Source organism: Acomys russatus, chromosome 6, assembly GCF_903995435.1.
Source record: "Acomys russatus chromosome 6, mAcoRus1.1, whole genome shotgun sequence".
Taxonomy (NCBI): domain Eukaryota; kingdom Metazoa; phylum Chordata; class Mammalia; order Rodentia; family Muridae; genus Acomys; species Acomys russatus.
Genome location: NC_067142.1, coordinates 60,209,200 through 60,220,222, shown reverse-complemented (window position 1 = coordinate 60,220,222; position 11,023 = coordinate 60,209,200). Strand labels below are relative to the sequence as shown.

General features: G+C 41.4%; 2 protein-coding genes across 5 annotated transcripts in view; one reads left to right on the top strand and one right to left on the bottom strand.

Annotated features, from left to right (window-relative positions):
* Positions 1-376: 376 nt before the first annotated feature.
* On the bottom strand, positions 377-1,540 carry Mettl18 (methyltransferase like 18). Its single transcript, XM_051148256.1, has one exon. It carries the CDS (start codon positions 1,538-1,540, stop codon positions 422-424), a length of 1,119 nt encoding a protein of 372 aa, XP_051004213.1. The 3' UTR covers positions 377-421.
* Positions 1,541-2,711: 1,171 nt separating this feature from the next.
* Positions 2,712-11,023, top strand: part of Firrm (FIGNL1 interacting regulator of recombination and mitosis) — a 44,876-nt gene continuing 36,564 nt past the window's right edge. For 3 of the 4 annotated variants that reach the window (XM_051147737.1, XM_051147735.1, XM_051147738.1), the window contains exons 1-5: positions 2,712-2,822; positions 6,900-6,939; positions 8,732-8,820; positions 9,728-9,832; positions 10,706-10,846. In XM_051147737.1, coding sequence (XP_051003694.1) covers positions 2,712-2,822; positions 6,900-6,939; positions 8,732-8,820; positions 9,728-9,832; positions 10,706-10,846 — 486 coding nt within the window. Of the gene's footprint in view, positions 2,823-3,165; positions 3,344-6,899; positions 6,940-8,731; positions 8,821-9,727; positions 9,833-10,705; positions 10,847-11,023 lie in introns of those variants that run through there. The other variant, XM_051147736.1, reaches the window with a different exon arrangement.

Genomic DNA, 11,023 nt, shown 5'->3' with positions numbered 1-11,023 from the left:
AAATCAACGAACAAGTCTTCCAAGTCACATAGGCATTCAACCAAATACCAGAGTTCAGCAGTACTGAGGGATGCAAGGAGTCCTCCCTGCCGGGCACTTCATGGGAACAAGAAACTGATGAAGACTGCAGAGGGATTCACAAGCTTGGTAAGACATGGACGTATTCTCAGAGGACACAGCATAAGAGATCGTAGAAAGGTCAAACAGAATGAAGATGGAGAAAGGACTTCCATACAAAGTGATTCAAGAGCTTATCAAATTCTCAGGGAAACTCAAATTTCTATATAGAAAACTCAAGGCTGATATCATACTTGGCTTATGATTTCGATAAGCAAAAGTCATTTAAACAGCATAATTTCAGAAAAAAAATAATAGTGAAAAAGAAATGAAATAGTCACAAGTTCTGCGTTAATTCTGTTTATTAACTGGGGTGCTTAAAAGTCATTTCAATTACAAACCTTTTGAGACCTTCATCAACTATTTCAAGTGTTCTAGTCTCAAATACATCCCTTTCTTCTACAAACTTCTGAAAGAGATGAACGCCACCACCAACACCAAAATAATGTGCTTTGCTTGCCAGAAGCACCCTGCCCTTCCTACTCAACAGTCTGAGAAATGTTTCATGCAAAGTTCTGTAATAATCGGGATTATAAATGGTTTCTGAAGTGAGAATGAGGTCGTATTTCACAAACAGTTTTTCACTTAATACAAGCTTACAAAACTCGGACCACTCCCCAGAAAACAACCGGCATTTACATATTTCTCTGGCTATCTTTGACTCACTTTGCCTTTTCCCACCTGGCTCGTTTGCATCACTGTTGGCATCTTGCAAAGGGAAGTTAGCAACTACGTTAGGTAAGGTCACTTCAACAATCACCAAACTGTTATAATCCTGAAAATGAACTTCCCTAGCTCCTCCTTTGCACGCGGTTATTCCAAGCAATCCAGACCCGCAGCCAAGATCCAACACTTTTTGCCCAGCGAATTTCACGTTGGCCTTGGTGAAATAAGTCAGGAGATCAAAGGTGCATTCCCAGATTTTTAAGCCTCCTTCGTACACACCTGGAATCAGATCGGATTGAGAAGAAAAGCTTTTCGAAACTATGTTTTCTCCAGGGAATTTCTCGGCCAAGGAGATAGTTTTCACTACTGCTGTGTTCACATGCTGGGGAACTGGCAACATTTCCAGAACCTTATTTTCTAAGGCTTGATTAAAATCTTCAGGCATAGCATGTTCTTGAGCAGCTCTCAAAGAGGGTGCTTTTTCACATGCTTCCGGGTCACCTGACCTGTCAGTTGTACTGCGCGGGCTCTCAGTGTCTTCAGAGGAAGCTGCATTTCCCGCTGAGGAGCACTCCCACAAGGCATCAGCAGGCAAGTCCGCCAGTCCTGCAGAACGCTTTCTGTCCTGCTTGCTCTTTTGACTTTTTGAGACAGACGGTCCTTTTGACAAATCCAGGGTCAAAGCTCCATCATCATCAAGGGGTGTTAATTTACTGTCCAGGTCTTCTTCTACCCTGAAGTTGAACTGAAAGGCCATCCTCTTGTTATGTGCACACAATCTTTATCAAAGGATGATGCTTCAACTTCTAGATAGGATTCAATGGCAGAACTGATCACACAGCCAATAGTTCTATTGGGCTCAGTGTCTGTTAGCTGCTTGTACACCACTGGAAATATTTAGAGGGTCGTCCAAAGACTTTTCAGAGGCCTTTGCTCTTCTTTTAATTCAGCCCTGGAAGGGGAGGGGAAAAAAAAGAAAAGGATTAAAAAAAAAAAAAAAGCTTATGTGTGTGTGATTTAGGAAAATACACAGATGCCTTAAGTATTCAAAAGTAGAAGAGAAACATATAAACAACAGAAGAACAGCTATAACAGCAACCATCTTCACCACAATATAAGGCCCAAGATTTTTAGACAGGACAGCCTACCTACTTGGTGTCTTTTAACTGTCTTGTGCCCAGGTATATTCACCCCCTAACCTTCCAACACATCTTCATCTCTGCCTGTTAACCTGCCTCCCAGGACAGTTTAAGGTCTTATTTGGGTAAGTAGGGCATCCATTTTCAAACACGCACAGGTGTGATCTGGTGTGTGCAAACTCACCTGTAACGGCAAATTTATCTGTAGTTCTAAACGTCGTGTGATTTGAGAAATGGGTAAAGATTAGGACTGTAGAAAGTATAATCAATTGTATAGAATCATTTTCGCAATGTGCAAGATGCTTTATAACATCTGTTCTAATTTGCACATTCCTGGAAGGTGGGATCTTTGATCACTTGGCAGGAGCTGTACAGAGGACAGCTCTCGCGCCAGTAAAATTATTCCTACTTTCAATAGCACCGCACAGTGGGGCTGAGAGTCATTTCCGGCTACAGGTCCAGGTCACCTCGGATCCTACCCGTAGTCTCAAAGACTCCTGGGACTGAGGGTAACAAACCTGAGGACTTCTGGTCTCAGCACTCTAATGTTCGATGTCAAGGTGAACGAAATCCGCCGCGTCTGGAACGCGTAGAGAAGCTGGCGTGGAACACACGGTGCACACCAGCGAGATGAGTCCTCCAACGGCTAGAGAAGGCTCCGGCCCTGGGGAGGAGGGGCCTCCGCTCTATGGTTTGGTGTGGGCGGAGCGCTCTCAAAGCCTGCTGGGACCTCCGTTCTAACTTGTGGCGGGAGCCGTACTGATTCGTTCTTCTGTGTAGGCGAGAAGAATGTCGCAGGATGATACGAAGGTCGCGAGCGGAGTCAAGCTGGAGGAACTCCGCAGCTGGCCGGAGGAGATGTGCCGTCGGCAGCTGCCCTCGGTGCTGCCCCAGCTTATCATATCCTTGGGAGGGCGCCTGAGGGGCGTGTCGCGAGCCTTCCGGGGTGCTCCACTGACGCGGGCGGCCTGTGGCTGCGGTGGAGCGAGCCAAGAGGACCGTGGGTTCAGAGCCCAGGCGCGCCTGGCGCCGTGGGGTGATTGCGGGTGGAGCTTTTGAAGATGACTGGTGTCCTCATGCCTTAGTTTGCTTCTCTCTTCCTAAGTTTTCCCATAGGCCGCCGCCCTTGCCTAAGTGTGGGAGATGCCAGGCCTGGGCTCCGCGGCGGCCACCTCTACTGCTTACTGTCTGGATGAAGTGGGACACCTGAAGGATGAGGCTGTTGTTTGGTGGTGCCGTCACTTCGAAGGGTGGTCTGTAAACAAACATGCTTTTCCCTTTCGAACCTCCGGTTCCTTTTTAGATAGAAAGCGTTGCTTCGGGTAGTGGCTTTCAGCGAGTTGGAATTGGGTGTTGTCAGGTGCAAAAGATAATGAGCTTTTGTGTTTGTAATTGGAGGTCGACCCCCTCCATTTTAAAAGGTGATTTTAATTTTATGTCTTTGACCCCACCTTCTATATAAACACACACACACACACAAACACACATCCAAATGACCATTACTTTCTCGAGAGTTCAAATCCTGCACGAATGTTTCACTGTCAGTATAACTTAAGTATTTTTTTTTAAATCACATTGAAGTCATTCCTTAGACCATAGCAAACTCCAACGTGTCTTTATAGTGATTTTTATACTCCTTGTGTGGATATGGAATTATTTTGCATCTAAGGTAGGGTCTTGCTGTGCAGCCAGGGCTGGCCTGATACTAACTACACAAAGCAGGGCAGTTTTGAGTGTACAGCGCTGTACTTTTATGTGTGCCACCTGGAAGGGCTGTCTTTATGGAATTTCCTCCTGAAAACAGCCGTTTGCCTACTCAGAGATGTTTGTTTATGTAATGCGTGCCTAGTGTAATGCTAGGCTTAGAGGGAAGATACACTTTTTTTTCCTCCCCTCCATCTTACAGGCACCTTAACTACGTTCAGAGCACCATTTCTACCTTACCTTGTTACCTACTGAAAACTCAGATCTCATTTGTAGGTTTTCTTCTGTAAATAAACCTTGAATACTCCTTTGTAACCAGCAAATTGTTACTTCTGATCCCAATTACCTGTTCCCACTGTGATTCCAGTCTTTACGATCTAGACTAGGAATATTTTTCTTGTTTCTAGACGGTTCTTCTATAGTCCGTTCTTAAAAAGTTTAGAGTGAAAAACAGAACTCACCTTTTTTCTCCTTCTCTTTACTATATGGCTTAATTTTAAGAATCCAGTCTGAACTTGTCTTCAAGGTTCCTCATAGTTTGAACCTAGCCCAACCTTTATACCTAACTAGCTATACTCAGTCCACAAATACATCCAGCTGACTTACTTTTCATTTTCATTTTCAACACCTCATTTCTGCTCTTCCTCTGAGTTACATCCTTAGAGGCGCCTTTTTTACAGCCCTCAATCTTAGGTAGTTCCCTCCCTGAAACCCAACATTTTTAGTTTTTAGGTTTTGATTGCTGTGATAAAACAATATGACCAAAATCATCTTGGGGAGAAAAGGGTTTATTTCAGCTTGCAGTTCCACGTCACAGTCCATCAAAGGAAGTCAGGACAGGAGGTCAAACAGAGCAGACACCTGTGTTGGAGAGTTCCTCACTGGCTTGTTCTTTGTGGCTTTCTCAGTCTGCTTTCTTAAGGCACCCAAGAACACACCAGCCCAGTGAGTATTGGCCAAAATTATCTGGGCTCTTCCACATCAATCATTATGTAAGAAAGTGCACTGTGTGGCTGGAGAGATGGTACAAAGGTTAAGAGTACTGGCTGCTTCTCCAGAGGTCCTGAGTTCAATTCCCAGCCACCACTTGGTGCCTCACAACCATCTGTAATGAGATCTGTTGCCCTCTTCTGGTGTGCAGACCTACATGTCAGAATACTGTATACCTAGTAAATTAAAAACAAAACAAAAAAACCCAAAAAACAAAAAACTAAAAAACAGTTGAGCAAAGCTCCTATGAACTCACAGCAAGCGCAGGGCCCACAGGGGTCTGCACCAAGTTTTCTAGTGTATACATTATAGCTATAGCTTTCAGCTTAGTGTTTTTAATGAGACTTCTTGAGTGTGTGAACAAGTGGGTCTGATTATGCTTTCTCTTGAGCTCTTTTCCTCCTATTGGCTTGCCTTGTCCAACTTTGATGTGATGGTTTTTGTTTTATAGTTGATTTTATGTTTTGTTGTTATCTCTTAGAAGAGTCAGAAAGGTTAGGATCCCGATGGAAGAGGTGGTGGGAGGAATTGAAGAGCAGAGGGAGGAGAAACTGTAATCCGGATATAATGAGGAAAGAATCTTATTTTCAGTAATGGGGGTGCACTGCAGCTAGCCAATAGGCAAATCTTATGGATACATTGTCTCAATTGAGAATCCCATCTTCCAGATGATACCAGCTTATGTCAGTTTGACATAAACTGACCAGCATACTGCCCTTTTGCATTTTTGGTAGTGCTTACAGTTTTGTTGTTCTTTCTCCTCAGCCCCCTCCCCCAGACAGAGTTTCTCTGTGTAGCCTTGACTGTCTAGACTCACTTTATAGACCAGGCTGTCCACAAACTCACGGACATCCGCCTGCCTCTCCTCCCTGAGTGCTGGGATTAAAGGTGTTTGCCACCATGCCTGGCGTTTACTGTTTTTTGAAGATGATTTTATTTTATTTTTTAAAGATGTATGTATTTAATGTGTATCCATCGTATTGCCTGCATGTACACCTGCATGCCACAAGAGGGCACCAGATCTCATTATAGATGTTTATGAGCCACAGTGTGGTTGCTGGGAATTAAACTCAGAACCTTTGGAAGACTAATCAGTGCTCTTAACCTCTGAGCCATCTCTCCAGCTCAACCGTTTGATTCTTAAAATAACTTACTTGTCCTCGCTACATTGTCAAGTACAGAGGCAGGAATTTGGTTTTGATCACTATTTTATGCTCACCACTGAGAATAGTAACTGGCACATATGTGTTCCATAAAAATGTCTAGATGTCTCAAATAAGTAGCTCTTTCGCATGTTAGTATTTACTTTCATTCCGCACAAATGGAAGTAAAGTGCAATAGATCACAATCTTATCACTTAACCACAACTAGTTTCATATTTTTTATTTCATATATTGTCCAGTCATTACCTGAATATTTGCATGCTCATAACTTAATATTAATTGTGGAGTAGCAAGGTTTCTAAATTTAAACTGGACTGTTCCAGTTGACATAATCTACCCTCCTGAACTGAAAATATTTGGGTTACCTTATTTTGTGATTGTAGTTATAAACTATACAAAGCAAAAGTTCAGAAGAGGGTTTTTTTGTGTTTTGTTTTTGTGATAGGTGCAGGTACCCACTTTCTTGACATTGTACAGATGTTCTTTTGGAGGGGGGTTCGAGATAGGGTTTCCCTGTGTAGCCTTGGCTGTGCTGGACTCGCTGTGTAGACCAGGCTGGCCCAGAATTCACAGTGATCCGCCTGCCTCTGCCTCCTGAGTGCTGGGATGAAAGGTGTGCGCCACCACACCTGGCGCTGTACAACTGTTCTTAACTGATTTTACAATAAAATATTAATAACAATTCTTAGTGATCTACAAGTATAGTTTATCCTGTTTATTATTAATTCTTGTATTGAATGTGTAATTTAGTTGTAACAATTTACAAGCTCCTGCTATATGCAGAGGCTTTTCAATCTGGTAAGGTTGGTCAGATAGGTGTGTAGGTCACATGCAGAGTGAAGGCAGATAGGAATAGAGTTTAGAAATCCTGAGGAGTGGTTTTTAAACTGGAACTCTGGATTATTGCAGTACTGTCTTCCACTGAGTTTGAAAGTTCCCTATCTTTAAGTAATTTTGAAATTCCTTCTTTAAAATATTTTCACAAAACCTTTGCTCTCTTGATAAATGTTACGTTTTCAAAGGTAACAGGAAGCCAGGAGTTTGGGTATAATTTCAGTTTCTGGGATTATCAGTAAATTTTAAGCACCCCTTTTGAATTTAGTCCTTAATTATATTTTACGCTATGTATCAGCGTTCTGAAAGATGGATTGAACATATCCGTAAGTAAAATTATTTTGTATATATGATTTGTATATGTATGCCAGTAGATAAGACTGCAGATTTATGTCACCTTCGGCTTTAATCTTTTCTTCATTGTAACTTAGTAACTTCCTGTACATAAAATGAGCCAGTTCCTTCCAATCATAGTGTTTTTAAGCTTTAAATTTCATTTTTGATGATGTATAAGCACACTAAAAACTTCAATGTTATGCTGTGATAGGACCAAGATAAAATACCACTTCACTCTGTTATGCCTTTCAGCCTCAAGACTGTTAGTGTCATTTAGAAAATACTCTTGAGTTAGAAGAAGTTCATTGTCTAGAACCTAGATGACAAAGTTGTCACCTAAAATTTTTTACTCCTCTTCATCAGTTTTCATAAGACTTTCTTATAAGAAATCTAAGGTTATTTTCTGATGTCCATGCACACTGTGTCACATGTATGCATACAAGCATGTATACAGACAAAATAAGTTTTTGAGAAAAGTTATGCTGGCAAGTATGTCATTTCATTCCTTGTATTTCTGTCAGCCCATCTATGAGTCATTGTTTATACCTGTTTATATAATTGTTAAAATTGGAATTATTACCATTTTGGAATTTTTTTTTAAAACACAGATTTAATTCACTTTATTTTCTTGTATAAAAACCCCTACGTGGTTGCCACAGCTAGAGCCTAGGTCTGAACAGAGCCTCTAGTTTGGGTTTTTACAAGTTGATCAGTGATTTCCTGATAAGGAGACTTAGTGAACACAGTTTCTTTCCAGAGGTCAGGTATTAGGTAGCAGTAGGTCGTGAAGATGGCATCAAAGGCGACCTTGGCAAAGTTGCTCAGGTGTCAGTGCAGCCATCAATACTTGCTATTATCACTAGCTTCTTGGGTACAGGAACAGACTATACCAGTGCCTCTGTTGGCAGTGATGAGATGCACAAAAACAGAGCCACAGCAGCCTGTCACCTTGCATAGAACAGTGTGTGATTTGCCAATCTTGTTCTCCCAGTAGCCTCTCCTCCATACAGGGACATTGGAAAGCTTGGCCATAATGATGACCTCCTCGGATGGCAGTGGCTACCTCCTTGGAGCACTTAACACCAGGACCAACGTGACCATTGTAGTCACCAATAGCAACAAAAGGCTTGGACCTGGTCAGCTGGCCAGCCCGTGTCTGTTTCTGCACTGGCTTGATCTTTGGAACATCATCCTTTAGGGATGCACCCAGGAAAAAGGAAAAAAATCTCGGATTCTTTAATGGGCAGGGAGAACAGATCCTTCAAGGACTTGATCTTCATGTCCTTAACCAGGCAGCCCAGCTTGGTGATGGATAGCTACTCCTTGTCTTCAGCTTTACCTCCAGGAGCTATTTGGCCTCCACCACAGCCACAGTCTCAGCCACAACCTTGGCCCCTAATGTGACTGTTGACTCCTGCTCCTAATCCTGGGCCCCCAGGCCTCTCACTGCTGCCCTGCAGTCACCCACCATTTGGCGGTTTCCGGAGGAAGAAGCAAAACTTCATTTTTAAAAAAATGTATTTTAATTATAGTAGATCCTGTTGAGTAGATGCACCCATACCCATCTCACTTATTTAGCTTGTCTTTAGTTGCTGTTTTTGTTTCTTTTTTCCGATTATACTTTTTTACAATGAAATACATAGTTTTCTGGTGGAATATGGCATTGAAGCCTTCAAAATTTTAGTTTGACATTACTTACATATTCTCATATTTAATAAAGGGCAGTAACTTATTTGACATGGTATGTATGGTATTTTTACAAAACATTATTTTGCTTTGTAGGAATTTTGAAAATCATTGTTGAAATGTTTTTGCCTCATATGAACCACCTGACATTGGAACAGTCTTTGTTTTCCCAAGTTCTCCCAAAGGTACAGTTTTAATGTTAATTTACATACCATAGAAGTTCTTAAAGCCTGGCCTCAACTTTATACAATCTATTCCTAATTTTCTTAGTTCTCTTATTTTTCTAATATATCAAACATCATAATTGAGTGCAAATGAATAGTAAAAACAGTTCACCTTTTAAGACTAAATTGAGATCTCCTTCATAGACTAGGGGTCTAACACAAGTAAGTCTTTTGTATATGAAGCTGCTCTGTAGTGTAGTAGTGCATTGGGGAGTTTTGGACTGGATAACTGAGTAACACAAATCCGGATGCATGATGTGTTTATGTGTGGGTTCACTGCTATAAGGTGATTTTTATATTTAAAAAGGTGAACTAGTTAAAATATAAGTGAGTATAGCCTGGCAAGGTGGTACACACCTTCAATCCCAGCATTTGGAAGGCAGAGGTAGGCAGTTCTCTGAGTTTGAGGCTAGCCTGGTCTACATAGAGTTTCAGGGCAGCCAAGACTACATAGAGAGACCCTGTCTCAAAAACAAAACCAAATGTATAAATGAGTACTAAATGAAAGATTCAGTATGCATTGATAGCCACTACCAAGAAATGCCCTTGTAAATGCCACAGGAGTGCTGGGGACTAAAGCCTTTCATTGTACAGAGTGGGCCTTGCGGCTGCTACCCCATGTTCTTTTTTTTTTTTTTTTTTACATTATTAAATTCAATACCACAGAAATGAAAAGCAAAGCAAGGCTCAAGGTGTTGTTTAGGGACTCTGTTGTGGAAATACTTTTTATGTGCATTTTAAGTTAGGAACAGTGAGTAACTAATTGACAGTGGCTAGGCGTTACTAATGAATATTTAGATCATTCTGCCATCTTTATTCTTCTAGTGATTCCTATGATTCCTGTTTATAAGCTGATTTGTTTTCACAGACCGTAAAATTATTTGATGACATGATACATGAATTAACCAATGAAGCCAAAGAACTCTCAAGCCAAAATTTAGAAATCCAGGTCACCCTACGGAATATTTTACAAGTAAGTGTATTAGAAAGAGAATGGCGCTAAGTGTCGTGACGTGCATAAAGTAGGAGAAGCTGAGTCCAAAAGCAGGCTGGGTTATCTGATGAGATCTTATCTCAAAAAAAAGGAAAAGGTGAATATTTTTTCTTGTTTTGTAGCAGGGAATGTTGTATTTAGAGGCTGGAGCTGAAAGATTACTATGATTATTATTTTCTAACCCAGTCACGGTTAGAAAGTGAAATCTTGTTTTCAGAAAGAAGATAAACCATTTATTCTTGATGAAATAGCATAACGCTGGAATTAACTTATGGGCTTAAATAAATATAGAAAGAAATTCTGAATTTTTTTTTTTTTTCCTAGACAGTGTCTCTCTGTATGTAGCCCTGCTGTCCTGCACTTGCTTTGTAGACCAGGCTGGCCTTGAACTCACAGAGATCCACCTGCCTCTCCCTCTCAGTGCTGGGATTACAGGCGTGTGCCACTGAACCTGACACTGAATTTTTAAATATAATTTTGTTTTGTTTTGTTTTTTGAAACAGGGTTTCTCTGTATAGCCTTTGCTGTCCTCGACTCACTTTGTAGACCAGGCTGGCCTCGAACTCATAGAGATGTGCTTGCCTCTGCCTCCTGAGTGCTGGGATTACAAGTGTGCGCCACCACCACCCAGCTCTTAAGTACAATTTTATGTTAAGTATCTTAGAAGACATGAAGATGGTGCCCTGAACTGAGTCATGATCTGAAGTGGTGTTCTGATAGAGTGAAGCTCGCTGAAGAGAGAGAGCCACAGAATGCTTTCTCACTGCTGTAGGTCCAGCACTCAGAATGCTGTCTGATTGCCTTGCTGCATATACAGATGTGTATCTTCAATGAACCTTCCCTTATTTCCAGACAATGGTGCATATATTAGGAGGCCTTACAGGATGTGTTCATCATGTCTGTGCCACACAGGATTCCGTCATTCTAGAAAATATTCATAGTCTTCCCTCATCCGTCCTGCATGTAATTAAAAGTACATTTGCACACTGTAAGGTGAGTAATGGGTCTGTGCAGAATTGAAATAGCCTAGAATCGACTCAGTAGGTGAAGGGATGAACAAGTATATATGCATAACACTTTAGTTGATGTTACTAGGATGGGGTTTTCTGTGGAGAGAAGACACACAGTTGTTTCACAAGTACCAGAAAGTGGCTTTTTGAATTGTATTTC

Bases quoted from the DNA above. Each gene is read 5' to 3' on its own strand.
- Mettl18 (XM_051148256.1), bottom strand. From the start codon at position 1,540: ATGGCCTTTCAGTTCAACTTCAGGGTAGAAGAAGACCTGGACAGTAAA.